The following is a 25635-nucleotide window of genomic DNA, read 5'->3' on the forward strand; positions in this document are numbered from 1 at the left end:
TCCAACACAAACTACTCTTTCTCCTTGAATCATTCTTAGTACCGTAACAAAATTCAAAACTTATTATGCTGTATTTTCCTCAATATCAAACAATATTCGTAATTTATTTTATTCACATAAGGTCATAATCTACTAGTTATCCCAAAATAATATAAATTTCTAAACCTGAAGATATTGTTTCTCACGCTCATTTAAACAAGATAACCCAAAATCATACATATTTAAAGTTGACGCTTAGCATTCTTAAGAACCCAGATTAATGTTCATACATTTAACTATTGCCCAAATTCAACTTCTATAGTGGAATATTCAAAACTTATTACAACTCTTATCTCAAATTTTCACATACTAGTTTTTTTTTCTTCCCATAAATAATTTATTGTCCCCAAATTAAATATTTCATCTTAAATCAGAAGCTTAAGTCAACTCATCTCAGATAGATATAATCCCAACAATATAGGCCAATACTAATTGTTTCTTTAATAAAAATTCGATAAGCACTACAAGAAATGCGTTGAACGAGATTTTTTGAGAAATTTTCCAAAAATAGAAAGTCTAGAGATAAACATATGGATTGAAAGAATACGTCGAGAGGGTTCCAGAACAGTTGACATAATCGAATTTGGAATTTTTTTTCAGAAATTTATAGGATATACGAAACTTTTCTAAAATGGAAATACGCGATTTCAGATTCCTAAATGAAGGAATTTTGCGTTTTCGGACCATGCCTCTCAACTTCGTTATAGATATTACTTGTTGGGTCGTTCTGAAGGAGACTAGATCGGCTCTTTGTAAAAATTTGGCAGATTTTTTTTTTCCTTTTGGTAAAATTTTCCCCAACTGGATTATGAACCTGGCGGCTCTGATACCACTTAAATGTCACGCCCCGAGACTGGGGTTAGTCGACACCGGCGTTATTCAACAATCACATAATTGCTAAACAACAAGTCTCGTAGTACAGTATAAACCAAAACCAGTTTATATCATAAATGCCATAAAAAAATAAAATTGTCTTTACAATAGTAACTCTGAAAACGATGCAAACTTGCGGAAATGTTTATAACTTGAACTAAAAACTCACAATACCATCTTCTTACTTAAAAATCTTCATGCGTCAACTATCAGCCCCAAACTGGTGTCTAATTCTTCTTTCTTTATTTCTTCCTCTGATTTGTCTGGGGAGGGTAGAGTAAGGGGTGAGTATTTTGGGAAATACCCAGCAAGTGGAGGCCGTTCGAGCACAACATAAAAATACTTACAGAATTTTCGAAAATGACACATAAACATATCATTTCTTTTCATAACATACATCATATTCATATCATAACAGCACTACGATTTTTCCACCTTCTATGGTTTACTGATATCAGTCCCTAATTTTTAATTCTCTAAGGGGGCGAGGCCATAAAACGGTTCTATCCCACCGTGAAGGGCCATATGTTGGGATTCCCACCCATTTTCAGTGAATCCTCACAGTGCCAACACGTAAACGTACCAAAATCGCACAAAAAAAGAACGTAGAAACAGAGTGAAGGTGCTCAACCGAAACTTTCGAAAACGAAATAATTCGTACGCAACATATTTTAAAACAAGCCCACTTACCTTAGATCTGGAAGAAAACATGAAAAATTCGAAAATCATAAAAGAATCGTGCAATTGGCACTTCGAAAACGCAGCAGCACCATCGTCCGAAAAAATCAGTCGTCTTGAAAAATTCATTGCGCCTTATTGAACCGTTGGATCAGGCTCAAATTTTCCCAGTATGTTCAAAAGTACGTCGAAAAAATTATGAACGGTGAAGATGGGGTTTGGAAGTCATATCCTATTTATGAACGATCTCGTGCAGAATTTTTGGAGAGGAATTTTGAAAATTGGAGAGCAAAAACTCTAAAATTTGATGTGTAAATGAGGTGTAAATTCTGAATGAAAGCTTCTCCTATTTATAGGGAGGTGGCTGCTATCCTGATCGTGTATTATCCTCGCGTTTGAACTTCGAATCAAACTTGAATTTATGATAGATTATTATCTCTTATCTATCTCATTTTCCTTACCCAAATATCAATATCATCTCAAATCTTATATCTTTATCTATGATATTATCAAATCTTATATCTTTATCTGGTATCAATATCCTATCAAATCTTATATCTTTATCTAGTATCAATATCGTATAAAATCTTAGATCTTGGTTTATTTATCCCAAAATTAGACTTATCATCAAAATTCTTATCTCCAGAAAAAGTCGGGGTTTCACACAAACAACTATTGTGAGCTAGCTGCAAGAAATTATCGAGTACATACAGTGTGATGATGCAAAAAGAGAGAAGATAACAAGAAATTGGAAGAACAAAAGTGAAAAATTCAAAAAATCCAAATATGAAGACGAAAAAAGATATGAAGAAGGAAAGAGAATAGCATATCAAGCCTTAGAAGAAAAGTTTTTTTTGTTAGGTGTAATAGGATTTACATATTTTTTTCTGGTTGTAACAGTATAATTTTATTGACTCGATAAAATACATTATTTTCTCATTTTGTTTGATATTGAACTGCTAATATGTATATGTTGTACCTAGTCTAGCAGCTTAGTTTTGTAGCCGTATCAAAAATAAAAGCGACCTGTCAACCCGACCCGAAAAATCAGATTAGGGTGGGAAGTTTTTGGGTTTGTGTCAAATTGAATTGAACCCGAATCTGACTGGAAATCTAAGAACATAATTATTTATGAATAATATATTGTTTAAAATTTATATATCCCGAAATTTGTTATTTTTGAATTTTTATTTAGAAGCACCGGGGACTCGGTTGGGATGACATTATCAAAACATATTTAATTGTAGTATTTAATTATCAATTCCGCATCCAACACAAATTAAAATAATTATAAGTTCAGGTTATTTTTTAAATATAAAAATCCAGAAATTGGTTTAAGAAAGAAAAAGGCATTTTGCCTTTATCCACTCCAGTCCAGTCTCAGTGATCAGCACGGGGGGTTTCAAATCTCCACAGAAAAGGTTTGATTGAAGATTCTGTCTTCTTTGTAGTGAGAACATAAATTTGTTCCATTTTGTGAGCTTTCTGATTTTAGATTTCTTAGCGAACAAGACTTTAACTACTTGGTTTATAAACAGGGGAAATTTATTTATTTTTATATTAATTTGTAGAATTTTGGGTTTTAGTTCATTAAATTTTAGGTTTGATATATTAATTTTTATTTTCTAATAATTTTTTTTCCTGTTTTTCTGTTTACAATTTTTTTAAGAACAGGTCTGTTGTGAGACGGTCTCACGAATCTTTATGTGTGAAACGGGTCAACCCTACTGATATTAACAATAAAAAGTAATACTTTTAGCATAAAAAGTAATATTTTTCATAGATGACCCAAATAAGAGATTCGTCTTACAAAATACGATCCGTGAGACCATCTTTACTTTTTTTAATGTCAAAACAACATTTACAGATTATTTTAATACTCCGGTAAAATAAGTTTGAGGTCAAAAAAAAAAAAAAAAAAAGTATACTAAATCAAATTTTAAAAATCATATAGATCAATTCAAAATTGAAACACCGAACAGATTTATTTTTCCTTTATAAATGGGATACAACCGCATCCAGATTTAAATATATCAGCTCAAATTGCAGAACTAAACTCCACCTCATCAATGGCAACAAGTGATCAAAACAGAGAAGCTTGCTTCTACCAAGAATGGATGACTCTCCAAGAACAAGAACTTTCGGAACTCAACCAAGTCATTGCCCAGAACACAAACGGGTGCGCTACTAATGCTGAATTAAGCCAATTGATCGAGAAAATCATGGATAATTTCCAAGATTACAACCACAAACGAAGCCTCATGGCGCGAGCCGACGTCTCCCCCTATTTCGCTCCGACCTGGTGTACTTCTCTGGAGAGATCACTCCTATGGATAGGCGGCTGCAGACCCTCATCTTATATCCGGCTGATTTATGCGTTATGCGGCCTGGAAATCGAATCCCAATTGGCCGAGTTCCTCAGAGGCGCAAGAATCGGGAACCTGGGTGAGCTGTCGGCCAGGCAAATATCCATGGTGGACAAGCTGCAAGGAAACACGATCGTTGAAGAAAGAAAGCTGTCGAGCCGTCTGGCGAGTTTGCAGGAAGATGTTCTGGACCAGCCGCTGGCGGCAATAGCTGTGAAATCAGGCTGCCAGTGCAATAGCAAGGTGGACGAGGCGCTGGATAAGCATGGCAGCGCTATGGCGGTTATATTGGAGGAAGCTGATCATTTGAGACTCAACACAATGAGGGAGGTAGTCAGGATACTCACGCCGAGACAGGGAGTGGATTTTCTTGCTGCTGGGAAGAAGCTTCGTCTATGCATGCAGGATTGGGGTAAGAAGAGAGATCTTGATCATGGTAGGAATTAAATAACTCGAGAAAATTAATGAGAAGTCTGTTTCCGTGAAAAGTTTGTGGATCGTGAAATCAGGTTTGATTTCTCAGTTTGTATAAACTCGGGAATGATTTTAGTTTCGTACGTGTTTTTTGTTTCAGGAAATCAGCAACATAGGGACCGGGTGAATGTGTGCGCACCATTATTATGTTAATGACGTTGATTTCTTTAATGATATGCTTCTCACGTTCCGTAAATAGCCGAGACATTGAGAAACATCGAGAAAAACATTTGGAAAATCAATTTGATTCTATTTTTGTTACTTCCGTTGCCAAGATATATATTTTAATAGGCTTCATATTTTTGAATGTAGATAATCGATTTATTATAATGTTTAAAATATTAAAAAAATATTATTCCAATCACATTAAATGTTATAATAAAATAATGAAACATGCATTTGTGCGCCTACGTTATAACCAGTAATTGACTTTGCCTCTCAGATAGTGATAACCATGAGCATGGTTTACCCTAATAATTGTTTCAAAACAATATATATTTTTGTGTGTGATTTAATTTTTTATATTTTTCAGATTTATATACAGAACATAAATTGTTTCAAGACAGTAGAATATACGTTTGATTTTAATTAAAAAAATCATAACATAATATTTTTCTAATATTTATGTCTTCTGAGAGTATGAGGAAAGTTTTTTTAAAAATAAAATATATTGTATTGTATTGTAATAAAATATAATAATAATTTATTTCCAGGAGTAATAAAAATTTAAATAGAAAATGATGAGTTTATTAATAAATGTAAATACTCTCGACAAGTTATTTGTCAAAGAAAGTGAGCAGACAAACAATAAATTCATTGAATACATTAAAGTTGGGGCAGACTTATTTGAATATGCAGTAGAGAATTCGAACATGATATTTGTCTTCTCGTGTTCATAAGCCAGGGAGCTCTATAAATAGAGTTATCCTCCATTAGTTGAGATAATCGCATTCTGATCAAGCTTTCTCTTGAGTTTTCTTATTCCTCCTATTAGTTTTATAATATTTGTGAGGTGTTTATTCTCATATATTAAGAGAGTGTGTGTTTTCTTTGAAAACACAGTGAGTGAATTGTACACCATAAAATATTATAGTGGAAATCTTTTCATCTTGTCCGTGGTTTTTACCCTAATAATTTTTAGAGGTTTTTCACGTAAATCTCGGTGTCCAATTCATTCTTTATTTTCATATTTATTATCTCAAATTACCGCACGTGGGACCAACAAGTGGTATCAGAGCCTTGGTTTTAAATTTCTTAAAATTCTGAGTATGCTCTGTGGTTACAGCCTAAACTGATCTTCCATATCAGAAAAGTTTTTTTGGGATTTTTTATTAAGGCGGGATTATTTGTCCAGTCTAGTAAAATTGTTGTAGACATAATGGCGGGCAGGTACGAGATAACAAAGTTCAATGTAAGCAATTTTATACTGTGAAAAATAAAGATACAAGCAGTTTTAAAAAATGAGAATTGCTTGATGGCTATTGGAGATAGACCGGTGGAAATTACAGACGATGGAAAGTGGGATGAGATGAATGACAATGCTGTTGCCAATTTACACTTGGCTATAGCAGACGAAATATTGTCAAGTATCTTAGAGATAAAGACAACAAAAGTTATCTGGGATACTCTGACAAAGATGTACGGGGTCAATTCGCTATACAACATGATTTTCCTAAAGAGAAGGCTTTATACTCTTCAGATAGCGGAATCCTCATCGATGACCGGCCATATCAACATAATAAATACTATATTTGCCCAACTCACTTCCATGGGGCATAAAACAGAGGAAATGAATGTATGGAGCTTATACTTCAAAGTCTACCAGATTCATATGATCAACTTATCATCAACATAACTAACAATATTCTTATTGGCTTTCTAAAATTCGACAATGTCTTAACTGCGGTTCTCGGTGAAGAAATTCGGCGCAAGAGTAAGGAAGATAGGTTGGTAACTTTGAAGAAGGCATAGGCTTTGCCGATGATAAGAGGAATATTTATGGACCGTGTGTAAGGCTCGAGATTTATTAATCTTCATTGATGTGATATTCGGAAGATATGAGTATGCATAGTATGTAATGAGAAGCACTAAATGAGATTATGAAGTGGTGCATGAAATATAGACCGCACCCGCGGTAAAGAAAGGACCGCACCCGCGGTTGAGCTCATGAATTGTGGAAGAATTGCAGTAGCATGAGCGCACCCGCGCTGCGAACAAGACCGCACCCGCGGTTGATGGACAGAGAGTTGGAGATTAATTACGGAAGTGACACCGCACCCGCGGTGCTAGACAGACCGCACCCGCGATGTTGTACCAGTAGGGTCAGCGCACCCGCGGTCCAAGCTTCGGGGAAAGTTGATGCATATCAATACATGGAGCCCACCCGCGGTGCAAAAGTGAGCGCACCCGCGGTACGACGTGCGCGAGAAAGAAATGGGCCACTTGTCCTAGCATGCATGTGGTATATATATTACTTCATTCCTTCGGCCATTACAGTGGAAATTGATCCAAAGTTCAGAGAAAATCCTCAAGCTTCTTTGTACTTGAGAAATTTAAGTTTTGAGAAATCCGTCCGTCTGTTTTTGAATCCGACTTCAGTACTGTGTTCCTATCGACGCAGGCTACAACTGGACGTAAGTTTCTTTACGTTTAGACATGATTTGAATTTATGATATTGTCAGAATTGAATATGAATCAGATATGATGTTTCTGCTATGTATAATTGAAGTCAGATTTAAGAATAGACTGTTTATACAATTGTTATGATTTCGAAAGATATTGATTGGAATTGATATCCGAGTTGTGCTATTACTGATCTTAAGTGTACAGATATTGAGATTATGAATTGTACTGATACTGATTATGAATTCTGATATTATATCTGTGATGTTGAGATTGACGGGGATATCGAAACTGTATTGTTATGCCGTCGAAACATCAGTAGATTGATATTGATCAGATTCCGTAATGATTTCGATGATATCGATGATATGAATTAGATTGTACCTTGTTCAGATATGGATCAGATTATATACTGATTTGAGTATTGATCAGAACAGGTTTTGAATCGAATTATATACTGATATTGTATTTATACGATTGTCATTGCCAGACTGGTTATGGACAGATTGGAATACAAGACTTCGTCTTCGTCAGACCGGTAAGACAAAGGTATAATTCATGTTTTGTTTTGGGGAAGACACAACTCAAATGAGATTCAATTTGAGTTCCCCAACAAAATCACATACTAGGGTTGTTGTTTACCTTTTGATATAATTGATTTGTTTATGGAATTATATTCAAATCTCTTGATATGACGATGCCTTGTTTATAGATTTATATTCAAGCATTTGACATAGGAGAGTCATTGGCAGACTTGCCAAACTAGATGTTCGGTGGTATCGACGCTTCGGATCAAATTCACTCCGATTGTAGACATTCGATACAGACAGGACCGAAGTCTAGGAATAAGACGTACAGTTACCCCGATTGGGAGGGTAGGTGACAGACAGTGACGTCTTATTCACACCGGGATCCCTAGAGTCGAGTCGAGTCGAGTCAAGATATGAATTGAATTGAGTTGCATGCTTATTTTATTTTGGTTTCAGAGATTATGGAACCCATTGTTACGGCATGCTTATTTTGATTTGGTTTCCTAGACTATGAAACCTATTGTTATGAATTTTATGCATGATAATATGCTTGATGATTTATATTGTGTATATGCATGTATACATATTTTATACTGGGATTTATTCTCCCCGGAGTATCCGGCTGTTGTCTTGTTTTGTATGTGTGCATGACAACAGGTGGGACAGGATCGGGGTCAAGAAGATGATGAGAGAAGATGAGTTAGAGTGGTGATGCCGGACTTATTGTAGACTTGGTTTAATACTTGAGATTTAGTAGTTGAACCTTCGATTAGTTTGAACTAGAAGCAGGTTGTACAAGATTTGTATTATTATACTGGTTTGTATAATAGATTGATTCCATTACCTTCCGCATTTTAAAGAAAAAAATTTTAGACCCTGTTTATCTTAATTGATAATTAAATCCCAAAGATGATTAAGAAAATGATTAGCGTCCGGGTTCCCACAACAGGTGGTATCGGAGCCATAGATCCTTTAGACTGAGATAGAAGAGAATGAGCGGGGTAGATTGAGTTTTCTTTCCTTGCATGTGATTGCTAGCATGAGATTTATTTTAATGTTGACTTACATTGTGTGTGCTAGCATGACATTATGCTTTACTGCTTTAAAATACATGTTTACCTGATTATCTGATTTGAGTTGGTATTATGTATCACTGAGTATGAATCGGATCTGATTCATGATCAGCAGTAAGATGATCAGAGAAAGATTGGAATAGATTTGTAGTATTTGAGTACTAATGGTTTGATAAGCAGATATACCTCCACGGAGAATTCCAGAAAGGGGTAGTACTTCGACTGAACAGATAGATGTATCAGAAACTCAGATGGAAATACAGTTGGAAGAATTTCAGTTATTTCAGCCGTCGATTCTGAGTGGTGTCGAGACGTCTGAAGATTGTGAGAACTGGTTTGATGACATAGAAATATTGTTTGATTTACTTGATTATTCAGATGAGCAGAGAATTAAACTGATATTCCACCAGTTACGAGAGACTGCCAGAAGTTGATGGATTACAAGTAAAAGAATGCTAGAACAGAAAGGTACAGTGATTTCGTGGGAAATATTCAGAACTAAATTTTATCGAAGATTTTTCTCGGTTTCATACCGGGAGGACAAGAAAGCAGAATTTGAGAATTTGAGACAAGGTCAACTGAATATTGAAGGATATGTTGCTAAATTCTCTACTCTATTGCGTTTTGCTCCTAATGTAATTGGGAATGATGAAGCTGTAGCGGATCAGTTCATCAGAGGATTGAACTCGGAGATAGTTGCATTGATGAATATGCAGCGACCTTATCATTTTGCTGATGCCTTGAGTAGAGCGAAGAGAGAGGAGGCGAGTCTGATTAGGCAACTAAAAAGGGTGTGTGCGATGCAACCCCAGGTACAGCAATCCCCTCTCCGATTTGATAAAGGCAGTACGAGTGGAAAGCAAGATTTGCTGAAAGCTCGAAAGAAACCATTTAAGAAGTTAGGAAGCGGACTGAGCGGTTCAACTAGCTCCAGTGGTTCCAGCCCAAGTTATACTGGAGTGTATTGCAGGATTTGCGGAGGGAGACATTCCACATAGCAATGCCAGGGAGTGACTGGTAGTTGTCGTATCTGCCGACAACCAGGACACTTTGCTAGAGTTTGTCCCCAGAGAAATTCCCGCAGATTTCAGGGAGCTGGACCATCTGGTGGTAGTGACCGAGGAACAGACCCAAGAGGCACTTGATGATATAGTGGCAGGTACTGTTCTTTTATGATTATATTGCATATGCATTGATATATATATTAATGCATTTCTTACGATTGTCTTTGACTGAGTTGCATTGATATATACGGTACCTGTTGGGTCTGTATTGCTGTAGTATTAATTTTTGTACCTTCTGGGAAAGAAAAATTGATATCAGAGATTTCTGTGATATATTGTGTACTACAGTAAGATGAGAATGAGGTCGAGTTAGATTATGATGTACTTGTATTTCTGAGTTGACCGCATTATTGATATTAATATGCTGGACAAGTACAGAACTATTATAGATTCTTGTCAGGAGAGTATAGAATTCAAACCAGATATGGCTGATGAGTAAAGATTTCCTCGATAAGGATTCTAGATTTAGAATTCCTTTGATATCTGTATTGATTATGATTCGATTATTACAGAAAGGAGCAGATGGCATCCTTATATATTCAGTAGACATACTGAAATCGAGCCTAGCATTGGCAGATTGCCAGTGATGTACGAGTTGGCTGATAATTGCTAGATAAGATTTCAGATTGCTTGATATCAGAAAGATAGATTTCAGAATTGAATCGATACCAGGTATTGGGTGTCGTTTTAGAATTCAGTACAGGATGATATTGAATGTACAGAATGACACTGAAAGAATTGAAAGATCAGTAGAAGAGTACCGACCAGGAGTTACATCTAATTTAATGTTTCTCTTTGGCATGTTTCAGTATGTTCAGAGATATTATGATGGCTTCATGCTCGTTGTATCTATGATGTTTTGATATACTTACAGCATCTGATTGACTGAATCGAATATCTGAAGATTGTATTGAATACTCTGAGAACTATGATTATTGTATACAGAAATTATTCAGATATGAATCCTGCTTGAAACATATTGTATTCAGAATATGCGATATCTGAAGTTAGTATACCTATTGATTTTGACACAGTTACGATCATGATCAGTAGATAAAAATAATATCGATATCAGACAGAGCAGAAATGTCTGAAATTTATTTTGGTCTGAATTGACAGATTTTCGTATACGATTGTTGTTTTGTGTCTGCCTGAGTAATGTTATTGTTCTAACACAATATTTGAGACAGCTTATATTGTTTGAGGACATATTGTATTTGCAGATGATATATAGCAGTTGATCAAAACGACAAGAAGACGTGATTGATTAGTCAGAATTGACAATATTGCTAGGAATTGCCGTTTTATGAGTTTACTAAACTCACTAGATCAGTATAGATTATTGATATTATGAATCTGATTTGATAGTACTGTTATTCTGAATCAGTGTTTGATATAGATTATTCAAACCGAATCAGAGTTGAATTCGAGAATTTCAGTAGATCAGAAATATAATCAGAATGTTCAGAGCTTAATTTCAATAATCAGAACAGAGCATCGATCAGAGTGACAGATATGTGATTTTACGGTATGAGAATGATTATCTTGTGATGTCAAATGTTTCAAAATTGTATAACAGAATTTGATGTCGACAATCAGAACCGAATACCAGGTAAGTATTTTTTTTTAATTTATATTATTAACTGATTGTTTATACCAAATAGTTCGAATTGAAAATGACAGATAGGGTCAGAAGCGCACAGAAATGGATTCAGTAGTCATTCAGGTAACAGAAAGTATATGATAATTCGAACAGATAGTTTTGATATAGACCGATTAAATCAGTTATGGCAGAATTTATGCTGAAATGTTGGCTGAATTGTACTGAAATGTCTGAACCGCCAATAAATGAAGATAGAAAGATAGAGATCAGAAGAATTATTACAGAATTTGTATATTCTGACTAGACATGGGGAGTATAATTCGATGAATTTCGTAATGAGATCATTATAATACTTTCCATATTGTGATATAATATGATTGTGATTGACAGATTGTTCAATCTATATCTATTAGTTTGTATAAGATGATGTACAAACATGACCAGATAACAAAGATCGATGTCAAAGAAATGGTCAGATTGATCAGAATGTAGAACTATACTATATCAGATTGTGATTTTGATTGAGTTTGTAACTGTGGCAGAACGTACCATGAACTCATTCATATATTATCCATAGACTGACAGATAGCCAGAGCGTACTATTCGGATATTGGGAGATATCCAGGGAGTGGCAGTGCTGGATGCTAGCACCAGTTAATATGACATATTGTCATCCTATGAATTATAGTATGATAATAGCCATCAGAAGAGTAATGAGATAGTTACAGACGATATATTGTACAGTGAGTACTGCAGATTTCGTTGGTATAAAAATAATATCTCGAAGATACCTGAGATAGGAGTTGATACGGTCAGAGATATGACAAAGAAAATGTAGCTAATTCAGAAGAGAATGAAGATAGCTCAGACCAGACAGACTTAATACGCCAACGTCGGATAGTGACGATTGGTATTTGGGGCCGAAGATTTAATATATCCTTAACTGGGATAAACAGATCTGATATCAACTGATGATATTGATTTGGTATGAGCCGTTGATTGATATATACGGATGTTGTATAGACAGGATGGTGAGATTGATTCTGTAACAGTTATTTTGAAGGGTATTATGATATTATGCTCTTGAATTATTATTCCAATTTAGAATCACAGATTCGTACAAGAAAGATATTTCAGAATGAAGACTATTCTATTATTGAAAATACAGTAAGTGACAGGGCCTCGAAGAGACTATCTGAAAGACAGAACTTGTCATGAGATTAAGATTTCAGAATGGATTCATTGAGATGAATTTTGATTTAAACTCTGTATACATTTCTTCTGATATATCTGAATTGATTACTTGTGATTTCGAGGACGAAATCATTTCTTAGAGGGGAAGAAATGTAAGGCTCGAGATTTATTAATCTTCATTGATGTGATATTCGGAAGATATGAGTATGCATGACATGTAATGAGAAGCACTAAATGAGATTATGAAGTGGTGCATGAAATATAGACCGCACCCGCGGTTGAGCTCATGAATTGTGTAAGAATTACAGTAGCATGAGCGCACCCGCGCTGCGAACAAGACCGCACCCGCGGTTGATGGACAGAGAGTTGGAGATTAATTACGGAAGTGACACCGCACCCGTGGTGCTAGACAGACCGCACTCGCGGTGTTGTACCAGTAAGGTCAGCGCACCCGCGTTAAAAGACAGACCGCACCCGCGGTCCAAGCTTCGGGGAAAGTTGATGCATATCAATACATGGAGCGAACCCGCGGTGCAAAAGTGAGCGCACCCGCGGTACGACGTGCGCGAGAAAGAAATGGGCCACTTGTCCTAGCATGCATGTGGTATATATATTACTTTATTCCCTCGGCCATTACAGTGGAAATTGATCCAAAGTTCAGAGAAAATCCTCAAGCTTCTTTGTACTTGAGAAATTTAAGTTTTGAGAAATCCGTCCGTCTGTTTTTGAATCCGACTTCAGTACTGTGTTCCTATCGACGCAGGCTACAACTGGACGTAAGTTTCGTTACGTTTAGACATGATTTGAATTTATGATATTGTCAGAATTGAATATGAATCAGATATGATGTTTCTGCTATAGTAGACATTGTATAATTGAAGTCAGATTTAAGAATAGACTGTTTATACAATTGTTATGATTTCGAAAGATATTGATTGGAATTGATATCCGAGTTGTGCTATTACTGATCTTAAGTGTACAGATATTGAGATTATGAATTGTACTGATACTGATTATGAATTCTGATATTATATCTGTGATGTTGAGATTGACGGGGATATCGAAACTATATTGTTATTGCCGTCGAAACATCAGTAGATTGATATTGATCAGATTCCGTAATGATTTCGATGATATCGTTGATATGAATTAGATTGTACCTTGTTCAGATATGGATCAGATTATATACTGATTTGAGTATTGATCAGAACAGGTTTTGAATCGAATTATATACTGATATTGTATTTATACGATTGTCATTGCCAGACTGGTTATGGACAGATTGGAATACAAGACTTCGTCTTCGTCAGACCGGTAAGACAAAGGTATAATTCATGTTTTGTTTTGGGGAAGACACAACTCAAATGAGATTCAATTTGAGTTCCCCAACAAAATCACATACTAGGGTTGTTGTTTACCTTTTGATATAATTGATTTGTTTATGGAATTATATTCAAATCTCTTGATATGACGATGCCTTGTTTATAGATTTATATTCAAGCATTTGACATAGGAGAGTCATTGGCAGACTTGCCAAACTAGATGTTCGGTGGTATCGACGCTTCGGATCAAATTCACTCCGATTGTAGACATTCGATACAGACAGGACCGAAGTCTAGGAATAAGACGTACAGTTACCCCGATTGGGAGGGTAGGTGACAGATAGTGACGTCTTATTCACACCGGGATCCCTAAAGTTAGAGTCGAGTCGAGTCAAGATATGAATTGAATTGAGTTGCATGCTTATTTTATTTTGGTTTCAGAGATTATGGAACCCATTTTTACGGCATGTTTATTTTGATTTGGTTTCCTAGACTATGAAACCTATTGTTATGAATTTTATGCATGATAATATGCTTGATGATTTATATTGTGTATATGCATGTATACATGTTTTATACTGGGATTTATTCTCACCGGAGTATCCGGCTGTTGTCTTGTTTTGTGTGTGTGCATGACAAGAGGTGGGACAGGATCGGGGTCAAGAAGATGATGAGAGAAGATGAGTTAGAGTGGTGATGTCGGACTTATTGTAGACTTGGTTTAATACTTGAGATTTAGTAGTTGAACCTTCGATTAGTTTGAACTAGAAGCAGGTTGTACAATATTTGTATTATTATACTGGTTTGTATAATAGATTGATTCCATTACCTTCCGCATTTTAAAGAAAAAAATTTTAGACCCTGTTTATCTTAATTGATAATTAAATCCCAAAGATGACTAAGAAAATTATTAGCGTCCGGGTCCCCACACCGTGACTTCAGTGAGAGTCAAAGACGAGGTAGATCAAAGTCAAGAAGTAAGAAGAAAAATATTTACTGCTTTAAATGTGGCGGTAAATGGCACTTCAAGAAAGAGTGTACGAGTATCGGAAAAAGTTCTCAAGGAAATGTGGTCAGTAATTCAGGCGGTGGTGAAATGTTTTTCAGCGAAGCAGCAACAGTTTCAGAAGGCAGGCACAAATTTTGTGACACATGCATTATGGATTCAGGAGCGACGTGGCGCATGACGTCTCAGAGAGAATAGTTTGATCGTTGTGAACCAGTCTCAGGATGATCGGTATTCATGGGAAATGATTATGCCTTTGAAATCACTAGGGTCGGTACTATCATTATTATAATATTTGATGGCACCATTCACACCATACAGGAGGTACAACATGTGAGGACTGACGAAAAATCTTTTGTCTTTGGGGCAATTGGATGATACCGGGTGCAAAGCCCCTATCGAGAATGAGATCATGAAAATTGTGAAGGGTGCGCTTGTGGTTATGAAGACGGAAAAAGTTGCTGCAAATCTGTATGTATTTTTGGGAGAAACACACAAAGAGGCGGAACTGGCTGTTGCATCAATTGGTTCAGGAGAAGAATTAACAGTTTTACGGCATAGAAAGCTCTGGCATATATCAGAACGATGGTTGAAAATTCTCTCATAATGGAAGCTGTTGTCGGGACTTACAAAAGTGTCATTACCTTTTTGTGAGTATTGTGTTACCAGTAAACAACACAGATTAAAATTTGGAACTTCTACTGCCAAAAGCAAAATCATATTGGGGTTGATTCATTCGGATGTTTGGCAAGCACCAGTTGTATCCATAGAAGGAGCGAGATAATTTGCCTAGATGATTTATCTAGGAGATTTGGGTATATCCAATCAAAAAGAAATCAGATGTTTTCCAGATCTTCAAAGATTTCAAATCACGGGTTGAACTTGATTTTGAAAAGAAAATCAAGTGTTTGAGGACTGACAATGGAGGAGAATATACTAATGATGAATTGATACATTTTGTCAACATGGGGCATCAAAATACAATTCACGACGGCTTACACACCTCAACAGAATAGAGTGGTGGAGCAGATGAATAGAACCTTGTTGAACAGAACAAGAGTCATGTTGAAGACTGCAAGTCTAGAAATGTCATTTTGGGCATAAGTCGTGCTTGTTATATTATCAATCGTTATCCTTCAGTAGCGATTGATTTGAAGACTTCGATGGAGATGTGGACCAGAAAGCCGGTAGATTATTCTCATTTTCATACATTTGGAAGTCCTGTGTACGTTTTGTACAATGAGCAAGAAAGATCGAAGTTAGATTCAAAATCCAGAAAATGTATCTTCTTGGGTTATGTTGCTGGAGTAAAGGGGTTTCGTTTGTGAGATCATACTATCCACAAGTTTGTCATCAGCAGAGATGTTATATTCGAGGAAGATAAAGTAAAGGGAGACAAAGGTACACTGAATTCAGAAACTATTATATTTCAAGTGGAAAATGGGACGGATGAAAGTCAAAATTCTTGTGAAGTAGTACCAAAGCACGAATAACAAGAACATGTTGAGTCTGAGGTTTCCAATGTGAGATAGTCAGCTCGAGACAGAAGACCACCAGATCGGCTTTCAGATTATGTCACTGAAAGCAAAATTGCATACTGTCTATTATCTGATAATGGTGATCCATCGAGTTTCTACGAGGCTATTCAAATCTCGGATGTATCCTTGTGGATGATAGCAATGGAAGAAGAGTTGGAGACATTAGACAAGAATAAAACTTGAGATCTTGTTACACTACCACGATGGAGGAAAGCCATTGGAAACAGATGTGTATATAAGATCAAGCGTGATGACAATAATCAAGTGGAGCGGTATCGTGCTAAATTGGTGGTAAAATGATATGCTCAGAAAGAAGACATTGACTTCAATGAGATATTTTAACATGTGGTTCGGCTTACAACATTCAGAGCAGTTCTGACATTATATGCGGTATTTGACCTACATCTAGAACAGCTAGATGTGAAAAAAACATTTCTTCATGGAATCTTGAAGAAGAAATCTATATGCTCTAATCAGAAAGTTTTACGGAAAAAGGCAAAGAGAACTTGGTTTGCAGGTTGAACAAATCTTTGTACGGTCTCAAACATGCGCCGAGGTGTTGGTACAAGAGATTTGATTCCTATATCATGAGCCTTGGATACAACAGACTGAGTGCAGACCCTTGTATGTATTTCAAGACGTCTGGTGATGATTGTTGTATGTGGATGACATGTTGGTAACAAGCCCCAACAAAGATCAGGTCCAAGGTTTGAAGGCACAGTTGACTAGAGAATTTGATATGAAGGACTTGGACCGGCAACCAAGATTCTAGGGATCCAAGTTAATTGAGACAGAAGGTAACAAAAAGATTTGGCAATTCCCGAAAAAATTATTTGAAGAAAGTCTTGCAACGCTTCAACGTGCAAGATAGCAAGCCAATATCGACCCCTCTTCCTGTTAACTTCAAGTTATCCTCCTAGATGTGTACTAGTAGTGAAGCAGAGAGGATTGAGATGTCTCGAGTACTATATGCATCGGCGGTGGGAAGTTTGATGTTCACCATGATCTGTACAAGACCGAACATTGCTCAAGCAGTGGGAGCAGTTAGTCGGTATATGGCGGATCCTGGACAAGAGCAATGGAGCATTGTCAAGAGGATCCTTAGATACATTAAGGGTACCTCAAATGCTGCTTTATGTTATGAAGGATCGGATTTTACACTCAGGGGCTATGTTGATTCAAATTATGCAGCCGATCCTAAAAAGAGAAAATCTACTACTTGTTATGTGTTTACACTTGCGAGGGGAGCAGTAAGCTGGGTTTTAAAACTACAAACAGTTGTGTCATTATCTACAACGGAGGCAGAATACATGGCAGCTACTCAAGCTTGCAAGGAGACAATATGGATTAAAAGGTTATTGGAGGAGATCGGACACAAACAAGAGAATGTTCCTTTGTTTTGTGACAGTCATAGTGCCTTGCACATCGCAAGGAATCCAGCCTTTCATTCCAAGACGAACACATTGGAGTCCAATTTCACTTCATGCGGGAATTAGTCGAAGAAGAAAGCGTGGATATACTGAAGATCCATACAAAAGATAACATAACTGATTTTCTGACCAAGCCAGTGGACAATGATAAGTTTGAGTGGTGTAGATCCTCAAGTGGCCTAGCGAAAATGTAAGCAGTAGATAACGGCAAGACTGAAAAGATGTGTGGAAATGTCTCCAAGTGGGAGAAATGTCGGCAAGTGATTTGTCAAAGAAAGTGGCAGACAAACAATAAATTCATTGAATGCATTAAAGTTGGGGCAGACAAACAATAAATTCATTGAATGCATTAAAGTTGGGGCAGACTTCTTTGAAATGCAGTAGAGAATTCGAACATGATATTTGTCTTTTGGCGTTCACAAGTCAGAGGAGCTATATAAATAGAGCTCTCCTCCATTAGTTGAGATCATCTAATTCTCAAGCTTCCTCTTGAGTTTTCTTATTTCTTCTATTAGTTTTATAATATTTGTGAGGTGTTTGTTCTCATGTATTAAGAGTGTGTGTTCTCTTTGGAAACACAATGAGTGAGTTGTACACCATAAAATATTATACTGAAAATATTTTAATCTTGTCCGTGTTTTTTTATCATAATAATTTTTATGGGTTTTCCACGTAAATATCTCAAATTACCGCACGTGAAACCAACAAATACAAGTTTTAAAGAAGAAAAAAATAATGAGATGGTATTGATGTTTTCGCATTTTTACAAAATAAAAACCGTTTCTGTAAGGACAAAAAGCAAAATAACCAAGAGATTTTATTTACCGATGAAATTAAATAGGTACGGTTTCTGAGGCAATCGAAGTGGTGAGCTAAATTGGATGTTTACGATACGTTCAATTCTTCTTTTTGTTTTTTCTGGGATATTTTCCTCAACAATTCTTTTATTTCCCGATCATTAATTACTTACAAGTTTAATTTATATCCTGATAATTGCATCGATCGTCGTAACCTATGGCTAGCTCTCTGCCTCAAAGACATTTTAATATGGTGATAAGTTTTTAGATTATTTTATTAAAGTTTATAAAAATAATTTAATTCTGATTAAGATGGTGATTTATCGTATGTCAGACAATTATTATAAGATTTGAATATCAAGTTTCTTTATGATAGTTTGGTATAAATAACGACATACAAGTTCTTTAAATCAATGAAGATGTACAATTGCACAAAATGTTTATAATATTCATGTTATTTGTGTGTGTGATATCTCGTAAGTTGGAGTCTCAATTTTCAACATCAATTACTAGATATTTGAATTTGTGTATGTCTTTATTTTTTCGCATATAAGTCCACTAATAGAATTTTATTGATTTATTTTACTTATTCAATGAAGTCATAGGTAGATAATTGACGAAGTAGACGCACGTGAAGTAATAGGGTACCATTTTACTTCGCATTATAAATTTATAACCGAAATCATAGCCAAGAAATTAGCGAAGTATTTGGCCGGTTCAATGAGGAAAAATCGGTCCGGAATTAAACCGATGCCGAAGTAAAACAACGTCTTTTACTTTATCGATTTCGCAATCATATTGACTATTTTTTAAAAAAAAACGTCGCTAATGCGGTTTCGAGATCTAAACCTTCGCTAACTAGCGACGGTTTTTGACATAAATTGTCTCTAATTAGCAACATAATATATCAAAATATGTCGCTAATTAAACCGTCACTAATTATTTATATATATATATATATATATATATAAATTTTTTTTATAATTTAATAAAAAAAATTAGTTTTATAATTATTTGTAGATACATGCTAACAAAATTCATGATTCCAACATTCAAAAATTTATCAAAAATTGAAGCTAAAAAAAACTTACCGCAAATCGAAATTAAAATCGCATAAAGAGAAATTTATCACAGATGTGAAATGGTGTGAAAGAAAATGGACCGAATGAGGGGAATTTATAGACAATTTACGACGGTTTTGGAAATAGCGACGGTTTTTGGACAAACCGTCGCAATAATTAGCGATGGTTTCAATAAACTGTCACTAATGACGACAGTTTATCAAAAACCGTCGCTATAATTAGCGACAGTTTTATTAAATGGTCGCTAAGTGCGCTAACTAGCGACGGTTTAAGTAAAACCGTCGCAATTAATTAGCGACAGTGTTTTTAAAATCGTCGCAAATGTTTTTTAAATTTTGAAGTAAAAAAATTATGTTTTACTTCGCCGATGTTATTACCGAAGTTAATTGGCACATACTACTTTATAATTAATAATCGCCGAAATAACTAGTGGCGAAGTAAAAATAAAAAATTCTACTCATGTCATCTTTATACGTTATGTTGTGTGTGTCTAGATCTTTCAATAAATAACAATTAGTGCCTCACACTAACTCCAATAGTTTAATTTGTGAGATAAATGAAAAGATGAAAATCATAATTATTTTTAACTCTTAAAAGAAACTTGTGTTTTGTTTTGTTTTGCTAAGATAGTAAGATATAAATTTATTAATATTTTTTTTTCGAAATTTTGTTTTTATACGACTATTGACTAATTAAAAGAGTTGCTCTTATGTGTTAAAAATAATTGATTTTCTTTAATCAAAAAATAATAATAATTGATTTCCTAATAAAATATTTTTTTCATATTTTGTTAGATTCCTATGAATGTTATAACACCTCTATATATACATGTGAAAGATTGCTCCACACGAGACGAGAATATATTTGTGTATAATTATTTCTGAGTTATTTTAATTAAATTAATTATTTGTATATTTTATTATTCTTATGTGTGTTGTTGTAAAATGTTATGACATCTAAGACGATATTTATATCTGATAAACACAATTAACACGTTGATGTTAAACAGGATACTTTCAAGCTCCAATTATTATAAAACTTTAAGAGTAGATCTCTTGTGAAACGGTCTCACGAATTTTTATATGTGAGACGGATCAACCCTACTGATATTCGCAATAAAAAGTAATACTCTTAACATAAAAAATAATATTTTTTCATTGATGATCCAAATAAGATATCCGTCACACAAAATACGACCCGTGTGACCGTTTTACACAAGTTTTTGTCGAAACTTTAATCGGCCTGTACATTGTTTGAATCTCATCTTGTTGCATCAATGGAATCCAACAATCGGTTCACCGATGGAATCCGGGTGGTTCAAAATGAAGGATAGCCAAAAACAAATTAAAATTGTTATGACAAGAACTGAAAAAGAAACAGTAAATATAACATTCCTTGGCATAATCAACGGATCAAACACTGTTACATATTTTAGAACAACACATAATTAACACGATAGTATGATTAAGCAAATTGAAACACTGAGCACAGAACCTGGAATCCATATCCATGGCCATAAGAAACATATATCACACATAAAACTACTTGAAATTTCTTGACATCATATCCTAAATTCAGTGCCTTCCATGCTCATGATCCCTCATCCTACCCCATTCATGAAGACAAAGATGAAGCTTCTTCCCCGCGGCAAGAAATACCACAGCCTGAGACGGTGTCAGTATGCTGATCACCTCCTTCATCGTACTCAACCTTAGATTATCGGCTTCTTCCAGCAAATTCAACATCGACTCGTCGTGCTTATTCAACGCTCCATTCACCTCCCTGTTCGTTACCCCATGGGCGTAGGATTCCTGGGCCATTGAAGCAATCGGCTGATCCGCCATATCTTCTTGCAAACTTGCCAATTTGCTGGACAGCTTATCCTCTAGCCTAATTGTCTTGAGATGTAAACTGTTTATGGACCGAATCTGACTCGCTGATAAATCAAGCCCACCATTAATTCTCCTGCCTTGAAGATATTCGCGAAGATTCAACTCCAATTCTCTCCCGGAGAGGGCATAAACAAGCCTGATGAAGATAGATGGCCTGCAGCCTCCCACCCACAACATGGATCCCTCCAACGATGAGCACCAGGAGGGCGAAAAGTAAGAAGATACGTCGTCCCGGGCCAGGCTATGGCGCATGGTTGCGTATTCTTGAAAGTGCATTACGTTCTTTTCTGCAAGATGCTTTAGTTCTACCTGTATGATGATCACCTCCATCTGCGTTTAGATCAAGTGCTTGTTGGAGCTCCAAGAGGTCTTCTTCTTGGAGATCCATCCATTGGCGAAAGCAACTGAATTGAGAACCCAGGCCGTTATTTTCCATTGTGTGGTAATGCTCTCCGTTTTTTAGCAATATATATTTTCAGAATGCAATGTATATGAGAAATATTAATAAGATTAACTTGAGCTCACGTTAATCAAGGGGATCGAGGCTTACTTTGTAAAGAGGGATAAGACTACTTAAACAACAGTTTTGAATTTATAAATTAGTTTTTTTCTGATGAGTCGGCCAGGTGCATGTTCTGAATGATACAAGATGACAAAGTCTTCAATTTAAATATCTGTTCTATTTATCCTAAAATTTCCCAAGTCTCCAAATCATTCTTGTTATGTTCCTACTTCACAAAAAATACGTGTCAACTAGAGATACCAAGGTGCGTCTCTGATTATTTTTTCAATATGGAGCGCAGATTCTCTGAAAGGTATGCGTGATGAAACAGATGATATATATTCACCCTGATATCGTTTTCAGGCTGGGAAGCAGCATCCTCTGTATTTTGTTTTCTTGTATATATGAATTCATGCGATGTGTGACAAAAATGTTGTTGGTGGGAAATTATATCTTGAAACTTACTGGACAGTGTAAAATCTTGCTACTGATCGAAAAAGGGATTTGGCTATAACGCTAATCCAACAACGTTAGACGGACATCTTTTTCTGGAAACAAAAAAATCAACGGGTTTTTTTTATATTTAATTTTTTTTAAAAAAAATTCAAAAATAATTTTTAAAAAAAAATTTGCAGAAATACTTCAATCCGTGCTTACGAAGCACGGAACATCACCTACGTAAGCACGGAACATCACCTACATGGAGATGGTCCGTGCTTCGTAAGCACGGACGTTATCTCCACGTTGGAGCGTCCGCGCTTCGTCGCTCCAGCATGGAGCCAGTGTTCGTGCTTCGTAAGCACGGACACTGAATATTTTAATTTTTTTTTTCTTTCTCATTTTTCGATTATTATTATCCGTCCATTTCGTCTAACTTTCACGTGAATTTTCACTTCTGATTGTTCACGTGAAAGCTGTAGTTCTGAGTTGTGACAAGATTGAACTTCAGAATTTGCACGTTAAATTAAATAATTCAAATTTGAACAGTCTTCGTGGTATATATAATTGATGATCACTTCGGCGAATGAGATATCAATTTCATCTTATTTTTTCTCTCAAATTTCATTTGCAAAATGCCTAACATCGATGTACTCTTATATTTTGGTGGTCATGTAGTTATCGATAATGGATCGGTTGAATATAGCATTCCATTTGTTAGATCGATACTAGTATAATTACGATCTATTCATTTGTTGGAGTTGGTTGAAATTGCGCATAAAATGTTATGAATCAATCCAACCAACTTTTCTATGAAGTTGTCAACAAAATATGCATTCATGGAGAGATCAGCTTGACATGAAATTCAAGTCAATCTCGTTGATGATGATGCTTTGTCATGACTCCTACGCTCCAGGTTTCAACTAATAACCTGGAAACAAAAAAATCAACCTATTTGACTGGACATATCTGACAGTTGGGGTAACTGTTTTTGTAAAGCTCAGTGTCATCTCTTCGTGGCGTTTCTATTTTTTTCCCTTGTTTTTTTACACAAAAAGACAATTAAAGGAAAAGAGCTGATCAACTAGGTGTGATGAGACAGGATACAAGACGATAAACTCTTCAGTTTATAACCTAAATATTATTTATGCATCAGTGAATGATGCGTAGAATCTAGTATTCTGTGTCATTCGAAGTTCACGTGTTTTCCCCGCGTATATGAAATTTGGATGGTAGCTACCATTTTTTATGTAGCGGAAACATATATTAACAAAGATTTCGTGTATATTTTGAAGACCCAAACGAAGAAATTCGCCTAAAATCGAAATGAAGAAATTCGCCTAAAATCTTGTCTGTAACAATCACAAATTTTGTCCGCTAACTCATTTATGATCAAAGTTGCCTTTTTTTCCAGTCCGATATTGTCTAAAATCTGCTAATTTCACTTAACTTGTTTGGTCTTGGGGTGACCCCAACGTGCGAGAAAGACATCATGCACTGTCTCTTAGAAGAACGAACGTCAGGGTTGAAGATTTGGAGAAGAAGATTTTGAGTTTTACAAGAACACGAGCCTAAACCGCTTTATTTTAACTCTTATTAGTATTTTTTCTATGAAATTAAACTTGAGTTTTGATTTTTATTTTGAGTTTGAGGAATATACTTTCGTAGAGAGGCGCAACAAGCTATTTTTTATGTTTTGAGTTTGATTTGAGTTTATTATTTATTTTGATTGACTGATTGATGTCCTTTATCATATGTGTATTTAATCTGGACAATTAAATTGCATGACTTGTTGGCTAGTCTAAAATCGGAAGGCGTAGATTAATATTTGTGTCAATGCATCAATAGACATATAATAAAATTGACTAGGAATATGTTCAATTTATATTTACTGACTTTAGGTTGAAAAGCTGAAATCTATAGCAATGTAATGTTGTTAAACCTAATTAATTCAATTAATAGTAGTTGGACAGATTTAATTAGATTTATTAACTTGATATATCATTTAATAAATAATATAGGAAATATTATCGTGAATTAAGTAATAAATTAATTAAATTTGACATCAAGATTATAACTCGGCTCGGTACAGTTGTGCGACTTAGTATTTTATAAGAATTTGAATTTTCCCTCAAATTAATCTCCCTCGTAGTTAGTTCTTATTTCTTGCATTAGTTAATTTAGTTTTAATTAATATGACCTCACCTGAATTTGGTTAATTTTATGAAAAATAATTTATATTCTATTATTTAAATGTTGACATATGTAGAAATGATATTTGGATTTATATTCACTTATTATTACTTAACCTAGTGTGCTTGCTAAATTTATTCTCAGTCGAAAATGTGAGAGTTCTGTTATCCTAATCATGATTTATTAACATAAAATCATGATTAATATGTAAACAATAGAAAAGTGAGCTAAAAATTTGTGTTTGGACTTAAAAAAATTTTGGCACGACCTTCCCGTAATTAGGACTTGCCAGAAAATCAAATGCTCAAAATAAACAACATATGCCCTCAATAAACATAACAACATAAACAAGTGTTGACCATGCACAATATAGTATTTGAGAGACGACGACGCTATACAGTACCTAAATACAACTGAGTCCACTCTCAAGGAGCTCTGATACTTCCTGATGCTTCCTTTCGAGCTCCTGAGGTTGAACCACATGTACCACTTGTCATGTCCACATACGAAAGACATGACAGCCCTCTCTCGCGAGTCGCAACCAATTACGAGACATCAAGAAACCATGATATATGACATTGAAATTCAATAATGTCATGCGTAAATGCAATGCATAAATGGGCGCAAGATATCAGGATATCAGAAGTCAAATTATCGATATAAACAATCATACATTATATGCTCGAGCTGGTCCACAACTCAGCAGACCGTGCCTGGGATATGGCTCAGCCTCGAAACCAGCAACTACCTAAACCAGATCGAATCAAAGTAGCCAGACATCTCCATAACATAATATCATATCATATCATATATATAACGGATCTCAACATAAATAGAAATGGATCGTAATAACATGAATGCTCAATATGATATGTTCAGTGGTAGATGTGTCTAAATAATATAAAAATGTGTATGGACA

General features: G+C 35.3%; 2 protein-coding genes across 2 annotated transcripts; one reads left to right on the top strand and one right to left on the bottom strand.

Moving 5' to 3' along the window:
* The first annotated feature begins 3582 nt into the window (after positions 1-3582).
* Positions 3583-4571, top strand: LOC142537988 (protein DELAY OF GERMINATION 1-like). Its single transcript, XM_075643440.1, has one exon. The coding sequence runs from the start codon at positions 3660-3662 to the stop codon at positions 4401-4403; it is 744 nt and encodes a 247-aa protein (XP_075499555.1). The 5' UTR covers positions 3583-3659; the 3' UTR covers positions 4404-4571.
* Positions 4572-21056: 16485 nt separating this feature from the next.
* Positions 21057-22142, bottom strand: LOC142537989 (protein DOG1-like 3). The gene has a single exon (XM_075643441.1). The coding sequence runs from the start codon at positions 21911-21913 to the stop codon at positions 21266-21268; it is 648 nt and encodes a 215-aa protein (XP_075499556.1). The 5' UTR covers positions 21914-22142; the 3' UTR covers positions 21057-21265.
* Between the last annotated feature and the right edge of the window lie 3493 nt (positions 22143-25635).

This window comes from Primulina tabacum, chromosome 2 (assembly GCF_025594145.1).
Source record: "Primulina tabacum isolate GXHZ01 chromosome 2, ASM2559414v2, whole genome shotgun sequence".
Classification (NCBI taxonomy): Eukaryota; Viridiplantae; Streptophyta; class Magnoliopsida; order Lamiales; family Gesneriaceae; genus Primulina; species Primulina tabacum.